Genomic DNA, 22,058 nt, shown 5'->3' with positions numbered 1-22,058 from the left:
TGTAGAAAATAAAAAGAGATTATATATCAAAAACCTCAATATACTTTACCTATCAAAGTGACGGCTTTCACCAAACGCGGTATACAATCTCCGTAAATCTAGTGTTAAAATTCAACAATCAAAATTACTGTAGCAAATCATATATAGGAACATTATATATATATATTGTTACGAATCTGTAATGCTGCTTCCCAGCATAGTTGGTTCCATCATCAGAAAGACTGTTTTACAGTCATCGGTATTGGGCGGAGTCTGGTGTCGCGTCGGAGGGTCCCGGAGCTTGGCGACAAACTTGCGACCATTTGGCGACTTGGCAATGAATTTGGCGACTTTGGCGCCAAAATAGATTATACACGAAACATCGAGAATTTTCCCGATCCGTCCAGTAGGAACGGAGATACGCCTCGAACGTTCCTGATTGGTTGAGAGGCGTCTAACCCCGCCTCCTGAGACCTATAAAAGGAAGCGGCCGCAGCTGCTAGGGCAGAGTAGGGAATCGGCAGCAAGAACTGGCCTTCCAGAGATTAGCGGGGCAGCGACGGAGTGAAGTGAGTGCTGAATGAAGTTGTACGCTACTGTCTGCATTAGAGTCTGTTGTGTGCTGTTGTCTGCACGTCTCGGCTGAAGATAATTGTGTGCTGTATATAGTTGTTCCTCTTTGTGCTGTCCTGTGTGTCTTCGTGTAAATAAACGTCGTTGTTTTATTTTCTACTGCTGCCTGGTGATTGAGCGTTCTTCACACCATATAACCCCCACTATCCAAACGAACTCCGGAAATTTTGTAACAAATATATATATATATATATATATATATATATATATATATATATATATATATATATATATATATATATATATATATATATATATATATATATATATATATATAAAATTAAGGAAAAATTGCGCAACTTAATTTATGTCCCTTAAAAGATTATTTTTGAAATTTTAAAATTACTTGAAAAATATTTTTGTGTGATAATATTTCCAAAAGTTATCAAGTTGAATCAATTTAATTTCGCATAATTTTTAATTAAAAAATATCTAAAAGTCGCTTTGAAGCGAACAATCTACTCTCGAATTTGGTAACTCTAAATCTAATGGTCTGCCCTAAAATGCACTATTAAATAAACAACACATTTGCATCTAGCATTAACTGTACAATAAATAATAAATATGTACGCCTCTTTCATTTAAAAGGAAACAGAAGGATTTTTTTTAATCTTATAAAATGTTTCGAGACTTTTTAATTACTCAACTTCAGTAGGAAACTGGACATGTTATAATTTTAACTACTTAAAAAGAGATTAAATAAGAAATTTGGAAAGTTGTGTAGAAATTTTGAAACGTTAAATAAAATTCATATTTGTTTTGTATTTTTCTATCTCGTACATTTAAAAAAAAAAGATAAAATGGTTGCAAATCTTTTTAGCTACTGAAAAAAAATAATAAAAACTGTATATAATACTCTTTGTCCTTGCAAATTAAATATTGATAACTTATAATGGATTCCATTTTCACTTAATAAAAATTCTCGGCCGGATTATCAAGCAGGTTAAGTAGATAGTCTAAGTCTTTAATAAACATTGTGTATTGATATGAAACTAAGAAACAACCTCTGAAAAATTTTGAAATGTATAAGGTTTCTAATATGTCATAAATTCATTTTTATAGCGTTTCATAACGATAATGATTTCGCTAAAGTCAGTTTTATATATTTATATATATATATATATATACACACACTCCAAAGAGTAAATTATAGAATCTTTTTTTTTACCCGTTGAAACTCTGAAGTTGCATGGTTTTCTAAGAAAGTAACAACATTTTTACTTTCTTAGGGTAAAAAAAAAGGCGTAGAAATGTAGACGTATTAAAAATGAAGGCGTAGACGTTCTTCTATGCCTTCATTTTTAATGAAGGCGTAGAAGAACGTCTGTGAACTACTCTGAATTTCCAAAATTTAATCGCTTAGTTAATTCTCTCGAATTTTAAACTTGTATTCTTCTTTTAAAAATTGTTTCTACTTTAAAGAAAATTAATTTAAAGGCATTCGTGTTAGCATCGGTATCGTTTACACGTCGTTATTTCTTCAAAAATAAACTTCACTTCAGCTAGAAGGCAATTTCAACTTTTACCGAGATATCTTATTTCCAAAAGGCATACAATACTTTAGAACAAAAATGATTATACTTGTATTAAACATTGGAGTTATGTGCAAAAAAAATGATTTCCAAAATTAAGTAATAATTTTAGATATAGTGATTTAATGGTTTGTTAGAAAAGATAGATTGTTATGCGTTTGTTAACATTAACAGAAACGTTTCAAATATCGGCAAAAATTGAATATTTATTCATTATTTGCTCTCGTTAATCATTTGAGAAATCGCTTTCATTTATTCTCAGTGGCAACTCCAAATGATAAATTTTACTTGCATATATATAATTGCAAAACTTGTGCGGTATTTTGTCTCTCACTCTTTCTATTATATATCCGACAGAGAAACTGTTTTTGATTTTAGAAAAATAAACCACTATTGTATTTTTAGGATACAAATTATGCTAATATACACAAATATTCAGTAAAAAAAAACTAATGGTGAAATCTGGTGAAAATGGTGAAATCAAATCTGCAGTATTCCAATAACATAACACCAAGAAAATGGATGCCCATAGATGTTCTATTTCTTTCCATGTTGATTGAAATTAAGAATAACGCGTCTCAACTGAGTATTTGTTACAGACTCGGATCCACTCAGCATGATTGGATTCCGGTATCCAATAAGCGTGAATATGGAGACTATAATATTTTGTCTTCAGGCATTATATCAGGCCAACTGCGTTAATCGATTCTAACTAATCATCCCTTATCTCCCTTCTCTTTCCCTAAACACAAATATCTGGAACAAACTTCCTCATCCGCAGAGGCTTTGGGTTATCAAATTTTTGTATCATGATACTTTTTTTTTTTTTGAAAAACTGTCTTGAGCGGATTTCTGTGTTTTAAAATAGAATGAATCCTATTAGATTTGTTCCACACTTTGTAGAATCTTTTTAACTTCTTAAAACCTTGGAGAGAGAGAAAAAAAAATTATTTTTCTTTTAAATACAACTAATCGATTCCTTAATTTTGTGCCCAGGGCAAGTGCCCTGCTTGCCCCCCCCCCCCCTAATTACACCATTGCTTATATTTTTTACAGATTCCGATTCATTTAAATATCGCTGAGTGTACCGAAGATACAATTATTGCCATCTCACTGGTGTGTATTTAGGTGATGTGAACTCAAGGAAAGCAGGATATGATTTTAAACAATAAGCACATCATTACTTTGTAGAATTATAAAACGCATTAAATGCTTGAGTCAGACTGTAATTTGACATAAAAATAATCAAAAAGAAACTTTTCAAATTCTAAATTAAATTAGAAGTAATATTTTAAACCAATATAATCAATTGTTCATTAAAAAGTAAAATTTTACTAATTCGTTGAAAAATATATTTTTTTTCGATCCGTTCATTAATCTATTAACTTTATACTTTTCTCGCCTAATTATCATCCATTTTAAAATATAATTCTTAATTAGTCATTCTGTCCATGTTCTTTCTCGATAGCACTTGAAGATGATCACCAGATTTTATCATCTTTCGAGATAGAAGAGCACTGAATTACCAATGATTACCAACAAAGCTTCCTTCTTTGGAAAATGACGTTAATCACCCTTTCACCACGTACAGTAAAAATAAACAAACTTCCCTGTGTGTGAAGACGGCTTCGCGTGTTTGCCTATGTAGACATCTTTTCCGTCTTCTGCATTGAAGAGGCTCAGAAAGGAAGTCCATAAAAAAAAATTGCGTTTACTTAAAACTATAAAAAGCTATAGACCCGTTTTTTTTTTAAATAGTGCAATGAGTTAGGATTGCCCTCCTCAAAAGTAACACAGAATTCGCAAGTAGGCAGAGCATTCATGATGAACGTGCTGCAACTCACGATGAGATTTTTAGTTGTTTTGGTATTGATGATTGGATACAATGACGCCCAAAAGAGAATCATATTTAGAGCTGATGATGAAAATGTTGCCGATGAATATTCACCAAAAAATGTGAAGGTAAGTGCATTTTTCTTCGATATGCATTTAACTCTCCAGCTGCGGAGTGGCAATCAGTCCATTTTCTGTTGCATCCCGCGCTTTTCACAATTTAGAGTTCTTATTTTTACGATTAGAGATTTTTTACTATATTATATTATTATCGTGTAATATATAGTATCAGTTCATTTTCTTTGAAAAATATTTGGACTTAGTTGCAAACATCGCATCTAAATAGTGATTTTAAAGGATTACGCAGCCAGAGGATTAATACTGTTCTGTGTGTATTATTTCTTCAATAGATTGCGCCATCTTGTGCAGAAAAATGTTATTATATTTCAACATAAGTTATTTTTACCCTAATACTAGAACAATCATTTCACTCATACATTATCTCATTCAATTCCTTTAATGCATAAAGCAATCATAAAATGTACAACTTACTTACCCATCAAAGACCTGGGTGATCTTAGGCCAAGGTTTTTAGGTTCAATCAATTGGATCACAGCAATGCTTTTATATTTCAAAAAAAAAAATTACATATAATTGACTTCAAATATTTTTTGTCTATAAATATAATTTGATGAGTTCTTCAAACTAAGCATGAAAGATTACATTCTTACTAGATATTATTAAACCATACTTAAACTTTTACTTAGCATTGTCTTTAAGAGTTGTTTCTATATTCTAGTGATTTGCTATTTTTGCTACTGAACTTAAATAACAATGGAAACACACCATATAAAAGTAGATATTCTTTGCACAGAGCGAAATCTGTTTAATTAAACAGAAAGTATTTTTCTGTTGAACTGGAAGTTAAAAAAAGAAAAGTGCTCTCTCGTAGCTAAGCTAAGCTTAAGAATTGGTACATAGTATGCAAATCTACAACGAATGTATTCATGAAAGGATTATCTAAAATTGTATCTATCAGTGTTTAGCTATTACAAACCTTTTCGAAATTCCACATTTAAGCATCATTTAATGTTTTATGAAACAATTATTCATTTTTTTTAGAATTATTGCAGCTACTTAAGAGCATAAATGTTTCTAATAATTGAGCCAATTCACGTCACTTGACAAATATAACATAACGTAGTCTATTTTATACATTAAAATACTGTGCCCTTTTTCGCCCTGTAAGATGCGCGAAGAATTCTAAAATTGCATTTATTTTGTGCATTCGATGCATATCACATGAGTATGAACTAATTCCATTCTAGTTGCGTAACTCATGTTCACAATGCATTATTATAGCTGTCACTTTGAGAATTTTAAAAATATTAGTCAAGGTCTAGCATTAGATAAGAGTCGATGTAATTTAATTTATATTAGCATTTACGATACTGATCAGAAATTCAACAAAACATCAAGGAAAAATGATTATGAATATGAAATACCTAATTATGCAAATGTTTTTGCATGTGTTTTAGAGTATTTGAAGTTTTTCATGGATTTTCTTTCTTAAAAGGGGTCTATCTCTTTAAAAAAAATAAGAAAAAAAAACTTTTATAAGGGCATATTTCTTAAAAAGGTAAAGTTTGGAATAAAGATTGAATTTTTGTAAATTTTATAAATATGCTGCATCTTATACTCATAAATTGTGAAATCCTTCAGTCTTCATTTTTTGTATAACTAAACAATGGAGGCATAGATTAAAATTTCATAAAACTAATTCAGATAAGAGTGTTGTTCTGTATGATGCTATCTTTATCTAGCTATCTTTATTTATACATAATATGTTCCATTTTTCAAAGCACACAAAAACACAGAATTTGTTAAATCTACTTACTTTATAGGCCTTAAAAATGCAGTTGTCGATGAGGAACAGACCTATCCATGAATCGGAACATAGTGCTCTTCTTAAAATTATATTACTTGCGTGTTACAGGATGGAAATTTGAATAATGCTTGAGCTAATCACCGAGAAGATACGAACTTGTTCAACTGCCTGATTAACTCTATTGTGTAAATGTATTGTTCTGAAAATACAAAGTGTGATACGATAATTAGACGAATAACACTAAGTGAAACAATTTATTCTAAATTAGAATCTTGATTTTTTCTTCAATTGCATTCTGTAAGCAGTATCAGTCCAAACTGACAATCAGTAAAAGTTCAAAATCAACTTCTGAGTAAGATTTCATGTTTCTACAACCTTAGGTTTCGGATCTCAGAGCTCCAGGTTTGAAACTTTATTCTCCTAAAGATCCACTGTATGTATGGGCCTTGTGAACATTAAGGGTGAGGGCAAATACCCTTTCGTTAGTGTGGCGTGGAAGTTAAGACATGGAATGTCACCCTTTTCATTTAATCCCAATTCGAACTTCCAAGGTCCTAAATAAACCCGTATTGTTCCAAAAACGGATGTTAATATCACTAAGTTTTGGAAGTCAATGATTTTGTTAAAGTCAACTGTTATGATTTTGTTAAAGTCAACAAGTCCTTTCAATTATATAATTTTTAAGATACGGAATATCTATTACTGATGTTTAGCATGTTCGCTGCTGATTAGCACCTTCTATCTAATTAAATTAATCTTTCTTTATTATCTTCTAATTGTAGTAGAGAAGGGATAATTTAATTAGATAATAACCATGAAATCACGAGCGTGTCTATTGACGTCATGACGTCAGCTATGTGTTAGCCCTCGAACTGCTGATTTAAATTGTTATTTAGATGCAGTGCTTACAAACAAGTTAAAATATTTTTTAAATGAGACACATTATTATTTTTATACTACCTTGTCGTAGCATAATTCAACGTCTTAATAGTAGAATATAAACATATTAGTCTGCAAAAATCGCAGGAAGGAGCAGAGTTTCCCACCCACGATTTTTGTGGGATAAGTATATTGAGAGTTAAAACTTATTTAAAATCTCGAAATTTTTTACATTGATATTCAAGACTTCTACACTTGCGTAATAATACAACCTGTAGCTTTCGCCAAATACAAATGACAGTGGTTATAATTATAATGTCCCTTTTTTTAAAAGAATTTTGACTCTTATCTGTACAAATGACCACTTTTATAGAAGAGAAGGGACTATACTATACTATAACTTCAGAGAAAAAGTAATCGAAATTTCATCATATTTTATATGTTCCTCTACAGACGTGAGGATAGAAAATGCATAATAAAATCTATTTCGCTTAATAGCAAATCTAGCGAATAATTTAATGGCAATTTTCAGCTTCCTCGAAATTTAAAACTATTTTTTCATTATTCTTATCAAAATGCTTTTAGTCTTTTTATGTCCTTAGAATTTTAATTCACTACTGATCAAATTAATTTTTTAATACTCAATGGTGCTTACTCAAGTGGCATATATTCAAAATCGATATCAAATCTGTTTTTTTGATCTTTGGATATTGTTGTTTAGTAAAAAAAGAAGTAGATAATTTGCTTTGAATTGCTCATAGGCCGATTATTTGTTCCGGACTCTATTCTGACTAGCTGCCCGGTTGCAACATTAGTCAAACTTCACACTAGAAAATTCATAAACTGTTTGAGACATTTTTCGATTTACTTTTCGTTTAATTTATATATTTGTTTCTCTAAATTGTTTTTAGTGTCGCTTGGCTAAATAACGCTATTCTAAATAACTAGATGGGCTGTAATCCTGTTAACAATATCTCGGATCTGATTGTCACTGATTAACTAACGAAAGTTGTGGTAGAAAATCTCATGAAAATCGGTAAAAGGCTTAAAAAAATAAAAATAATGATAAAAATTCTCATTTGTAGCACATTTTAGAAATATATCGCAACTTAAAAAGTAAACAATAAAGGCCTGGAATTCTATGCATTAAAAGACTTCAGGAATATTCAAAATTAATCATTGAAAAGTAATTAAAACAAATAGGGATCCATTAACAGAAAAAATGTTAAATATAAAATTAAAAGAATAATGCAGAAAGAAAATATAAGCAATAACTCCAACTGATCTGCGAGGGGAAAATAAAATAAATTTTCATAAATATAAAATAATAAAAATTGCAGATCACGGCTCATTGGTCTTTGTTACAATCCAGCAGAAAATAATGTAAATAGTTTATGGTTCTGTACTAACTTTTATTCATGCTTAGTTTTATTCGCATACCAATAAAACAATTACTTTAAACTTGAAAAACCTCTAACTGAGTTATTTGAAATCAAAATAACTCAAAACAAACTGGAATTCGTGCATCCGATAATGATGCAAATAAAAAGAAGAGGAACATTTTTAAATTCTCTAAGTATTATAGATTTCGCTGGCTTATTCTATTGTAGATAAGAATTGCAAATCTTGGATGCATTGAATGTTAAATCCTTCAACAAAAACATCTTTTCTTTCACAGATACCTGAGAAGCTTTTAATTCAAATGAGAGATGTTAAAGATACTACGGAATTCTTAAACAAATTTGTTCAACCCTATGTAGTTGTTGGAAGTAAGTACTGTAATTTCGCAATCTTTTTGAAATAATGAAACCTATGCCTGATAATTTCACAAACGATGAATGCACGATGCCTCAACAATATTGTTGGAAAAAAGACATTCCAATTTTTATATCTGATTGGAGGAATATTATTTTATGAATGAAGCTACCTCACTGCCTGAATAGTATAAGTACGTTCTCAATTAAAATCTAGTTTCATTCAAGAATAAAATTATGTAATGAGGGAATTCAATTATATTCAGTGGCTAATAAGAAAGAAAAGTATCTAGGATCACCAAGCTGGGCTCACATCGCATAAATGGGGAAGGAGGGAGCGTGAAAGTGTTATCTGCATTATACATTTGTCAAATAATTAAATGTTACCAAATAAAACTTCTACGAAAAAATATAATTTGAATAATTTTATTGAAATTTTAAGGACTAATCTATTTAACGAAATGAGTGTACGTGCTCCATTAATGAATACTGCATTGACCTGGTTTATTTTTCTACTTATATAAAAATAGGCCAATAATACTAGCCGAAAAAAATGTATAGATAGAATTAAGGAAAAAATTTTTGAGGCTAAAAAACTTTCGAGGGAAGGAAATACCTAAGAACTTAGAGAATTAGATTTCATCAACAAATCTTCACACAAATAAACGTAGAAATTTCTACCCATGTTATTACAAGAGGATTAACGCTTACATAACCAATATTGTGGTAATTAATTTAATCAGGATTTCTGCCATATATCTCAAATATAGCTACTAAAGACAATATAGTTCATGTTTTTCTAAACAACATATGTAGGTATATAGAAAAAATATCTTCAAGGTAGGAATCCATTTTAAGGTGATATTTTGTCCGTAATTTTCCATTCAATATGGCGATTAGCGATGCTTATAATAAATTCAAATAATACATAATTGGTATAATTTTCGAGCCATTTAAGAGATCATTCATCCGATTTTTATTTTAACCGACACATTGCAAGGTCTTTTTTCCTTTACATATTTATTGCAGTTGGTGATAATTGAAATTACACTTACTCCGCCTTCCCATTCCGAATCTTACAGTATTATGAAATGATAAATGTAATAAAATATAGAGTAAAAATAGAACAATAACTAAAAATAATAATATAATATGAAAATCCATCGTTTGTTTTGAACCTTTTGTTGAGAAAAATCTAAAAAATAATGAAATAAGAAAAACTGTTTCAGAGAAATATATCATTATTAGAGTGCCTCCTCTATATTTGAATAAGATGTAAGGAAAGAGCTCTATTTTCTCTTTTTCAAAAAGATTTATTCATATTCTGGGATTCAAAGACGTGGGGAAAACATCTTTTGATAAAAAAAAACACCTTTCCAAACAAAAATAATATTAATAACATCCATAACAAGGAAGAAAGACGACAATAATTCCTAATCTATATCAAAAAGAAGAAGAAGAAACTCTAGCTAACATTTCAAGAATAATCCCTTAACACCCATCTTCCAGGAGCATTTCGGTATTGAAAACTAAAAGTCTGATTAAATTCCGAAGTTTTTCCTGAAAAGGCTTTAGTGATTATATACACATAAACTTTAGTGATTATATTTGGTAATTTGAATTTTCTGAATATATCACAAACGTCTATGTGTTCTCTTATAAGCTGCTTTGTTTATGTATTGGATTTATGCTCAAGTTGTAGTCTATGACTACTCATGTTGATATTAAAGTGAAAGTTACATAACATATCTTTAAATTCTGTTAAAAGTCCTTAATAGGAATTCTATGCATTTAAAAGTAATTGTAACATTTAAATTCAATTTAGTTTGTAACTGTATTATTCTATAATATATAATATGAAGCTCATTGTATAAGATGAAATTGCTATAATTTCATATTTCTCTTTTCATAAACACCCCATATAATGTTACTTACCGGTATTGTGGTCGTTCATAATTTCCATGTTGGGTTATCACTGATTGAACTCATAAGCTAATTCAACTTTTCATTTATTATCTATAATTTTTGAGAAATATTGGAGCATCTAACATATCAAATATGTATGGAAGTATGGTGCAATATATAGGAATATACTATCTGAAGAGGGTTGCACATGTGCTTCACGGTAAACTATAAAAAGCTAAATCCAAATACAAGAAGTAGCTTCGAATATGGCCAATAGCCTAAAATATCTAGCATGTTCGATGCTATGATTTACGCCTATGACTCTAATCATTTATTTAATCTGATGATCCCTTCTTTGTTATCTCGGCGATCTAATTAAATAGAGGATGGCGAGTCATAGGCAGTCAATGTGATAGAGACAAACAGCTCATTTTAAATATTCATGAAGCCCGGACGGTAAGATTCAATTTCAACAACCACTTTTTCATACAGCTGTTTTTTCCTAAGAACATAATTATTTTGCTTAGAACATTATATTTAAAATAAATTATTCTTTTGTGAGGATGCTTGCAGGGGCGGATTAAAGACACGTTAAACGCTTTTGGGAAGCTCAGGCTGGAAGATAGTTTCGAACTAAAAGAAAATTTATAAATTTTTCAGCCTGCTTTTCTTTTTTTATGTATAATAAAGGTTTCATTGATCTTTTGTTTTCAGAAATATTTAAAGTATTCTTAAGTAAACTAATCTTTCAAAAGACCTTTGGGCACCAATACTCCTCCAGAATACTTAATCCGCCCCTAAATGCTAGCTTAGTCTATTTTTTGCATTAATGAATAAAATGTATGTTATGTTATACCAATTTAATCTCTGATTATTTTTGTCGTTTTCTAGCCGAAAGCCCCTACATTTACGGCAGTAAGTAAATTACTACTACAAACTATCAACACTAACCCCATATTTTGATAGTTTCAAAATATATTTGCATGAACTAACCCGAATCTATAATTTCTGGATGTATTCATTTTTATTTATTTATTTATTTTGTCATTTTATTGTCGTTTCTGTTTTGCTATGAAATTCGTCAAAACTAATTAAGTACTTTTTCTTTCTTTTATAGGACGACCAATGAAATCACGTACGTATCTTATGCATTCTTGTTCTAAATATACAAACTTAGAGCCTATAACTAATCAAAAGGCTTAATATTATTATTTTTTCTTGCTTTCTCCAGCACCAATGCCAATGAATGCTAAACCGGGAAATTGTGAACCAGAGGAGCAAGTTGTCGAATTAGAAAGACCAGGGAACGGAGCCGTGTTTTTGTGGCCTCCCTGTGTTCGTGTCCGTCGTTGTGGAGGATGTTGCACTAGTAAGATGCTCACCTGCAGTCCAATTGCAACTTCGCTCTATAATGTAACGGTCAGTAGAAATTTCTGTAAACTGCATAAAAGTATTAGTAACCTCTTTTCTATATCTCACCACCATTACATCTGAAACCAAACATCATTCGATGATCATGTCACATATTGAGTATCATAGTAGAAAAAGCCCGAAAATCATAATCGGAAAAAAGAAAAGAAAAATAGCATTTATTTTTCTGTCATATGGCGTTTGCTACCCTCTAGAGGCAAGAAATTGATATATCCCTCCTCTCTTCTGCACGCGAAATCAGATTCAATAAGGTCTTAACTCGATAATCAGTTTTTTGCAGTTTCTTCTTTGATTCTCAATAGGCGATCTGTAAAAGTGGTTCTTCTCCTTGCTGATAGTGTTACTTTTCAGGAGGTATTTATAGGAAATGAAAGTTAACAATAATGAAAGAAAGATAAAATACACAGAACTGTGAATTATAGTTGAAGAACAAAGTAATTAAAACACTATCTTATATTTATTTTTAAATCCGACTTAAAGAAACTCGGATTATTTTTTAAAGTTACCATTTTTAATAGTAATATTAGACCGGCTATACATCTGCTTGATAGCTGTATATATTTTTTAAATAGAATTAAATGTTACACACTATATAATTTAAGTTCATAAAAAATAGATTATCACTATTAAAATTTTACAAAAAGCTACTTTAAATTTTAATTTAAACTTAAAAAATATCGTAGCTTATGACTATTGTTTTTATGATATATAATTTTTGTTTTCCAATTTTTTAAAGCGTAATTTTACCTATTTTACTTAAAGATAGACACCAATTCCAAACATGTATATTTAACCCTTAGATCGCTATTTTTTTTTTAATTCGAGCTTTCCTACCATGTGTACATTATTGATTGTCATACAGAAATTAGATATCCACAATCCAATTTTCTTTGAAAAAGAATGCAATCATAGAAGTATGGGACAGTAGTACGGTTTCAACCACTGGCATTTTAGCTAAGGATTGAAATAAAATAACCATAGGTCAAACGATATTTTATTTTGAAAAAAGAGTATACAAATGATGCATATAAAATAAAATTTATCATAACGCTCTGCAGTGCGTTTAAAAATTCTATGGCCAAGTGATTTTTTTTTAAAACAACAGTTCAGAAAATGATACAATAATCACGAAAAAAAAATTCCAACTCTTTTTAAAAAAATCGTTAGTCCATATAATCATGAGACTCACTGTATATGGTAGTACGTAATGAAATATACAAGGTAAAAAATAGTTTCCCTCCCCGGAACAACATTCTATAGTTTTTGTAAAAGGAAGCATAGCTTTGGAATTAATCCAAGTTCGAAGGTTTTATGTTAAAAGCGCAGCACCAATTTAATTTTTAACTTAATTACTTACAATAAAAAAAGCATAAGACATAGCGCAACATAAGAAAACATATAGTTAAATGACTTGAGTAATTACGTTTGCTCGGTGATTTTGATATCACGTGAATTGACTTCTACATCAGATCTAAAATATCGTTATTCCATTTGTCTATCTCGACTTCTAAATTAACGTGCTTACATATAATCAGACAATCATAATTCTAGAAAGAAAAAAATAAAGCTTTTTTTTTTTTTTTTTTTTTTTGAGCTTGGAAAATCTTTGAAATATTTCGAGGGCCACTTTTCGGACAGATGATTTTCATTTATGACTTTGGGGAGTGCAGATCTCGAAATTGTGAGACATAGTCCTAGTGATACCAAACTATTACATTAATCCGATAAATTTACCATCAAAGCAAAATCAAATCAAGATTTCTACAAAATTTGATCAGATTAAAATTCGTGAATTCCAAAGAAATCGCATTTAATACAAAGCAATCTTTTTATTAAAGAGATTTAAAAACAACATTGATATTTAGATCAATATTCGAAACTGATAATCACCAACATTCTTTGATTTATCCTAATTTTTTTCTGCTAGGTACTTCAAGTTCTTTACAACCCTCAAACACCCAATGCTTTTGAAAACCAGGGTACAAACGTTTTTTCACTCGAGCAACATGATCGATGTGCTTGTAAATGTAAGGAAAATGCAAATAATTGCTCGGTTCGTCAAGTATTTCGTGAAGACGAATGTAGATGTATATGCACTAACCAAGAAGAAGCTGTACAGTGTACTGGCCCCAAAAGGATATGGGATAACTCAGAATGTGCCTGTAAATGCAGAAAAATTCTTGATTGCTCAACAGGGAGCATCTTCAATCCTCTGAAATGCCGGTAAGAATCTCTTTTGAAAATATTACAAAATTTCAGTAGCTGGTTAAACTTATATTTTTGTAAGAAAGTATAATGTAGAGAAGTTTGATTGAGGAAAGATATAAAGATATGAATAATAGATACCTATGGTTCATTGTTTCGCCTTTTTTAGGATGAAAAAGATAATTTTATAAATTTTTAAACGATGAAAAATTTACATTTTTGCGATAATACTTTCGAAAGTTAACGCGGGGAAACGCCACAATTCTGCTTAATTTTTAATTAATAAAAAATTCAAAAAAAGTCCCTTAGAGATGTACGTTTCCGACCTTCAAGAATACATATGGTAAATTTGGCAGCTGTAGGCTAAACGGCCTGGCTTGCAGAATGTCAACACACAAAAACATAATCTTTATTATTAGTATAGATAACTTAGTTTTAACATATAGTTAGCACATTATTTTATTAAATCACAATTTCAGAAAGATTTTCATGCTAAATAATTTCCTTATTTTGGTTTTGAAATGAACCGCTAAATTAAAACAAAACAAACAAACAAACATGCAAGGAGAAAAATCATTCGATTAAAAAAAGCTGCGATAATTTACTTTTGAAAAGCATCAGTACTTTTCCATTTTACCTACTACGTCTTTGGATAAATTAAGTTTTTCATCATATTTTGTGCCTTTATAAAAATTGCTTATTATTTAATTAATATATATTATAATCTATAGTACTGAAGGACATATTATCAAAAGATAATGAATAAGAATTAAACTTCTTATAAACAAGTTCTTACAAACATTATAATTTCATTTAATAATCTCACCACTTTTTATTTTAATGCATAGAAAATAGTTTAATTTTTTAATAATTATTAAAAATATATAGCGATAGCAAAAATTATAATACTTACATAAAATCATTATTTTATTTTTAAAATATTCAGTTCTAAAATATTTTATTTAAAAAAATAACGGCTTTTGTCTAAACAGTGTTTTTTTTTTTTTTTTTTTTTTTGTATTTGCTTATTTTTTAAAATACTCGGTGAATAAATTATTCTTTTTAAATATGTGGCCGCAGTGGCATCATTTTAAACAACTTACCTGTTTTTATGCGAGAGCTTTACAATGAACAATAACTTATCTATTCACTGAAAGAAAATGCTGTTTATATCGTTTTTGACATCTTTTCATGTTAAGGTATCCTGTTATTATTTTCATATTTTCCCGCTAGCAATTTGTGAGGCATTAAAAAAAATTGTTTATATCTTCGTTCCTTAAGTATTGTGATTTGTATTTTAAATTTAAACTTGTTTGTCCATCTTCTCTATAAATATTATTGAATTTTTATCATTTTTAAATAATTGCAAACGCTTTTTTTTTGGGGGGGGGGAGGGGCTTTTTTTTTTTGGTGGTATAAGTAACATCTGGTGGTGTTGATAATGATAATGTCTGTAAAAATTTTAGTCCCGTTTCATTTTTTCCCCTTTTTTGATTTGATTATATAAAGTTCGCTTCTGGAACTCTCAAGATTTCCGGTTATTTTCATATTAAAAATAACTTGTATTTTTATGCACAATCAAACAGTTAGAATAACCTAAAATCACATTTTAAACATTTACTGCAATATTTTATGATATTGAAAAAAATTAGAGTATATGCAGCTAAACGCAATATCATATAATATGTACAGGGAATAAAAAATGGTAACGTAGGTCTTTAATAATAAAAAGTATTTAATTAAAAAAAGATAAAATAAAAAAAATATAAAGGGTTACAAAGGCGGGAAATTCCTGCATGCTACACTAGGGGAAGCATACATTTTGATTTTTCTATTTGATAGTTTACTGGAGTACCCGCTCCTAAGAGGATACCTCCAATATGAACACTTCAATTAACAGACTGGTGGAGTGCCCTCTGTTTTGTATGTGTAGGGTACCCGGACTGGATACACACACACACACACACACACACACACCACACACACACCACACACACACACACACACACACACACACCACACACACACACACACACACACACACACACACACACACACACACACATATATATATATATATAGTGCATGAATACAATGCAATATTTAATTCCCAAAAAAGGTCCGTTTCTTTTTAATAACAAAGATAGAATTCATTCATTAAAAGTAGATTCCAGCGGTCGGTCCGTAAGATATTCATTGCAATGATATATTCTGTTCTAAAAAAGTTTAAAAAAAGTCAAAAGTAACACCACAGCTGTCAATTATTATTAGACAGCTGCCAATTGAAACCGGTCTCGGATTCCATTTAGCAGATTTTGTATTTGTCATAATTTTCATAATTAAAGTCAAATAATTCGATAGTTTTAATAATTATGATTATCTAACAAATAATATAATAGTAATATGCATATAATATAATTTTATTTAATTATAATATAATATATATTATATTTAATTATAATATAATAAGAGAGACCAGGGCAGATTGACACCAATTTTGTTAACGAATTTTTCTAATTTTTTTGGTAATAATTAAATAGCTGATATGTGCACCAAAACATTCTTACATCTTTGGCTAGTATAAAACGGAATTAATAACAGTTTGATTAAAAAATAAGCGAGCAATATCGAGTTGAATGAGCTAACTCCTTCGGTGTCAACGTACCCCAGGGCCGGGGTTCGTTGGCACAATGCGCGGGGCTGGTTGGCATTATATATTTGTATTTTCCTTTATCATACTGTAAGAATTTATATAAAAAGAAATATATATATATATATATTAACTAACAACTTTTATTGAATTAAAGTTTAAATAATTAAGTTTAACTAAAAATTGCACTTTTTTTGGATTTAAGAACATTTAACCAAGGTACAACTAACTCAGATGGACTTAACATTGCAAAAATGTTTTTGTCTCTTTGTCGCTCCAATATTTTCTTTAGATTTCTTTGTCTGCATTTAGTCTTTGGCCACTTTCCTCTTTTTGGTCTTGCTTTCTTCATTTTTATTGTGTAGGACATTAGTCTTGATTTTCACAATTGTTTTTAATTTTTTCAACTTAACGGCTTGTTTTTCTGCCTGAAGTGCGTCCATCACCGGGGTATCTGTCAAAGTAGCAGCCTGCCTCTTCCTTCGCCCTTTTCTTGTTCCTTGTCTTGTGCCAGCCTTTGGTAATGGCCACAGTTCTTCCAACGGTGAAACAGTATGCAGGATCAAAACCTCGGGATCTGGGGATGATAAAACCTGCAATGGTTGAGTACCATTTTTTTCATGCCCTGCTTCGGAAATTTCATCGGGATCAGATTAGAACAAATGCAATCTAAAGCTGAAGAATCACTCTGAGATATATTAGATGTGGCTTAAGGACGGTCTGTAACGTAGCTGGGAAGAAATTTTGAATCGGGAAATTTGTCTGGATTCAGTGGACTTATTCCAGTAGCTGCAAAGCCGGCTGTTATATTGCTCTAGGTGGTAGCCAGTGGGAGAGCAGTCGCTATGACACCTGGAATATCGTAAATCTTCATTGTGTTTCCAGGATTGTTTCTATACTATGAATCACATGCACTGTTCACGTATTTCTTTAGCGGGTCATACACATTGCGATCCAGAGGTTGCAGCTTATGGCTGCAGCGAAGTGGAAAACTCGGCACCACAACTCCGTTCGCTTTCAAATAATTGAGTGCTGAAATCGAAAGGTGAGAGTCATGATTGTCCAGTAGCAGTAGTGTAGGTCTTTCCTTTGACGACTTCGTGTACAGGACGAAATGTTCAGCAAAGTGCTTAAACTGCTCTTCCTTCATCCATCCTGATGGATTGCAAATCTAGTGCTGCCTGTAGGTGCCCCATTGAGGAAGTGATCTCTGAAATTCACCCGTGGAAAAATGAAGAGAGGGGGAATCTTGTTTCCTATAGCAGATACAGCAACAGCCAACTTGACAAGAGTTCCTCTTTCTGCAGATGTCATTTTGCCAATCTGTTTAAATACCCTCCGAGCTACCAACCGGTCGGGTTTTTGAACAATTGAGATCCTTGTCTCATCCATATTCCATATATCCGCAGGTCCGAAACTGTTCTTGTCGTAACACTACGTCAAAAATTTAAAAAATGCGGCAACGTTTGTTTTATTAAAGGAGGCAGCCCGGCTGAGACTCGTTGCTTCTGGCCTTCTCATGGATAAAGAAGAGTTCCTTTTTAAAAATAAGCTGAACCAGTCCTCTCCTGCTTGTTGATTTTCTTCCCATGAAGCAGACACTTTCCGTTTTAATGAAATAGCAAACTGGTAAGCAAATTTCCGTACTTCTTTCGGACTAAGACCAAAATAAACATCTGACGCTCGTTTTAGATATTCTGTGAGATCTGCTTCCTCCTGAAAGCTAAAAATTTTTCGTGTTGGCAGATAGCTGAAAGTCAAAGGATAATCCCCCCCCCCTGCTTTTGAAGCTTTTTGGCAGTAGCGTTTTAGGGAACGCAAAGGTATCCCATACTTTTCAGCAGCCTTTGAATAAGACAATATGCAATATCGCTTTTACTGCTTCCACAATAACGACCCGGGAGGGGGGGGGGCGAAGCTCGGTTTGTAGTCCTCTTTCTGTTTCTAACCATGGCTGAGAAAAAAAAATATTAGACAAATAAATCATCGGCATCATTAAAAGCTCAAGGCCAACCTGCCTCGCCTGTGCCAACATGCCCCGTCACACCATTTTGATTTTGATTCCATTTTTGATTCAGAAATATTAAATTAATTAAAAGATGCTTTCTCACAAATACATTCATGAATATCCAAAATACTAAATGTAACATGAGAGAATTTTCATTGCTAATATTGTATATTTTAGAAGAAAATCAAGGAAGTAGTAATACTTACTTTTCGAAGCAAAACAAAACAAAACAATTTGACCTCTAGTATCTGTAGAACCAAATGAAACTGACTGAAAACTTCTGAGCGTATGAAGTCATACTTCCTGTTTATTCTGTTCCTGTTTCTACTGTCATCTAGAGTTTTTTAAATGCGCTATTAACAAAATGCCATCTTGCTCTGGGTGCCAACTAGCCCCGGTCTCCCCTATATATTATATTTAATTATAATATAATAGTAATATGCATATAACAGTTAAATGCATTCGGTACATAATAGAATGCAAATGAAGGAAATTAAACGCAATTCTATTTGAAAACCATAATTAATAAATTTAGAAGACAAGAATTTCACAATTAGGTTTGAAAATATTCGAAATCTAGTAGTTAAACTAACAATTTTATTTAAAAGTTATGAATATAAAACCATAACAATCAGTACATTAAGAAACTAAATAATTTTAAAAGAAGTTTGATTAAATTATCAGTCGTTTAACTATCACGGACTTTATTAAATCTGGGCATGGACGAGGAAAAAAAAACATTCTGGAGGGCAAAAGTAATGTTCATATTGTATAAAAAAAAGCTTTTAGTCTGCGAATATTTTACCATTGCAGTGGAATATGTATTTATTGAGAATTACACTCCATTCACCAATCCCCAAAGCTCACATTGTGATTCTTTCGGGATTACTGCGTGATCCTACATCAATTTGCTAGCTGCAATTATACATATCCATTAGTAATAGGAAATTGTAAGTACAATAGAAATAACTAACATCTATTTTGCTAGCATCACATTTCATTGCTAACATCGAAAATTGGGAATTGCTAACATCACATTTTCATTAAAATTCTATATTTCCAGTAGATTCAACAAATTTTCAAAAAGAATTTTTTTTATTTATTTTTTTATTGTGGCAACATTTCCTTCATATTCCACCTGAATTTACTTTTTCACCAAAACATACCACGGAAAAAGAAATTTCAAAACAGTCAACAATTCAACAGTCTCAAAAGTATGTTCCTATAGTTCGTCCTGTATACAAACGCTTTTGCAATTCTATTTCTTTCATTCTTACCGGATCTTCTTATAAATGGCTCGTCAACAGTTTCATTTATCCTAACATTTCGATATTCGTCCTAAAACTTCAAGTTTTTGAAGATATAATTTTATGATCGACGCAATCATGACCTACTCATTTTGTTTAAGCTATCTAACTCAATGATAATAATAATAAAACCTTTGTCTTAGACTTTCCCCCGATTCAAACATGTAAACAATCCAGACTTGCGAGATATTACCAAATGGTGATCAACAAATTCGACCCAATTTTACGTCCATATATGTGATTTGTATATATATAGAGAGAGCGATAATTTTCAGCAATTATCTTAGAGACATCTTCATCCTAAGATAATTATTTAAAATTTCTAATTATTTAATTTCAAGCTGCATGGTATTATTGTTTAATTATCAGAAGTAATTAAACACTTCTCCAGAATATATATATATAATTCCTATTAAAATTCTGATTATTATGCTTTTCATACATTCACTCTTATTCTTACCTGAAATTCTTGCATCTAAACAAGTGAAATAAATATTCTTGCTTTCGCCCCCGTCTACGTTGATCTTTTTCTTTGTGCTCTTCTTAACTGGGCAGATATTTCAAAAAATTGTATTTCAAGTATTTATTAACTTATTTTATTTTAGTGGATGAATCGTGACGAACTATTTTTTCCATTCAAGTTTTGTAGAAGAAAGATTTTGGAAGCAAAAATTTTGAAACACTCATCTATAAGAACAGAATACTCGGAACAAGACAATAATAATTGTTATCATTCCGCCCAAATGCAAATATAGCAAAGTACTTCTAACTAATATATTTAATTGCATTTAATACACCAACGCAAGACACGCACGGAACACTTAATCGAAACTGATAACTCTTTTGACTGGAACCTCATTATTATAAAAATATTAATAAGTTTCTAACTTATAATGCCAAGTGATTAGGCTTTGAAATATTATATTATATTACATATATCATTACATAGTTTTGCAAAATTTCCTCTTATAATTTCTATATTTGTTTCCATAGGTGTGAAATAGAAAGGAGATCTATGAGAGCAACAAGTGCAAATAATAATCGAAGGTTTCTTATTTCTGACTGATTTCTTCTGCACTTCAATTATTAAACCGTACAACAATCGAAAGAAATACTAGGATATCATGAAAAGCCGTAAAGTTCTCGAAAGATTCAAGAAGCCCGCTTGGCCGGCTGCTCTAGCCGAAAATAAAATTTTATGATTAAAAAGCATATACAGAACAAAAAGATAAGACATAAGTTTGAAAACATTTTCAAAATCATTTCAAATGTACGTCTTAAAATGCATAAATGAGTTTTGAAATTTTACATCCTCATTAGCCAAAGAAAAGACTAATTGAAATAATATTTTGCTTCCTAAAAAAATTTAATAATAAAAAAATTTCAAACGTCTAAAAAAAATTGTACATTGCTTACTGCGTCATTGATATACATTTATCAAATTGGGCATGAAAATAAAAATATCCTTGAGGTTTTACTTTATTTATACAGTCCTTTCTGCCTCCAAACCCGCCGAGAGTCGAAGCCATATAGCACACTATCGGCAGGCGCTCTACAAATAAAAATAAATACTTGCAAATGGTAAATAAATAAGACTCAATGAGCAATGAACACATGACAATAGACTTTTGACTGATTCCTTAATAGGTACGGGAGTATCTTTGAGTGTCACGATTTGAAATCTAGCTTTTCCCTCTTCTTTTGAATTATAATTGTGGTGGTTAATGACCTGCAGGGGCAGGACTAATTTGGAAACATTATAATTATCCGCTCTGATTTGCACCTTATTTTCCCCTCTTCCCTTATTTTTGTCATATTTTCTATTTTAGAGTGAATTAAGTACGAAAACGCGGACTTGGAAAGGAAAAGTGATGCGGGTTGAAGATTTCTTTTGTACATTTATTTTTATAACTTTTAAAAATGAGACCTAACTTTATTTTTAGTGTAATTTTTATTTACAGAATTCTCATTTTTCTATCAGTGGTGGGAAAATGAATTTGAATTGAAAAATCTAGAAGGTTGGTTTAAGCAGGTGCCAGGATCAGGTTGTAAAA

The 22,058-nt window shown here is 30.8% G+C and overlaps 1 protein-coding gene across 2 annotated transcripts; it reads left to right on the top strand.

The window, feature by feature from the left end:
- Window positions 1-3,758: 3,758 nt before the first annotated feature.
- LOC129960991 (vascular endothelial growth factor A-like) lies at window positions 3,759-21,455 on the top strand. 2 transcript variants are annotated; one of them, XM_056074778.1, is made up of 7 exons: window positions 3,759-4,106; window positions 8,423-8,513; window positions 11,295-11,318; window positions 11,521-11,538; window positions 11,635-11,822; window positions 13,762-14,057; window positions 20,998-21,452. In XM_056074778.1, the coding sequence occupies exons 1-7, from the start codon at window positions 3,966-3,968 to the stop codon at window positions 21,068-21,070; spliced, it is 831 nt and encodes a 276-aa protein (XP_055930753.1). In that variant the 5' UTR covers window positions 3,759-3,965; the 3' UTR covers window positions 21,071-21,452. The 2 variants fall into 2 exon arrangements, with proteins under 2 accessions (XP_055930753.1, XP_055930754.1); XM_056074779.1 differs by lacking the exon at window positions 11,295-11,318 and having other exon boundaries at window positions 20,998-21,455.
- The last annotated feature ends 603 nt before the right edge of the window (window positions 21,456-22,058 follow it).

This window comes from Argiope bruennichi, chromosome X2 (genome assembly GCF_947563725.1).
Source record: "Argiope bruennichi chromosome X2, qqArgBrue1.1, whole genome shotgun sequence".
NCBI lineage: Eukaryota > Metazoa > Arthropoda > Arachnida > Araneae > Araneidae > Argiope > Argiope bruennichi.
Note: the sequence above shows the minus strand (reverse complement) of the source record. Positions and strands in the feature narration are given on the sequence as shown.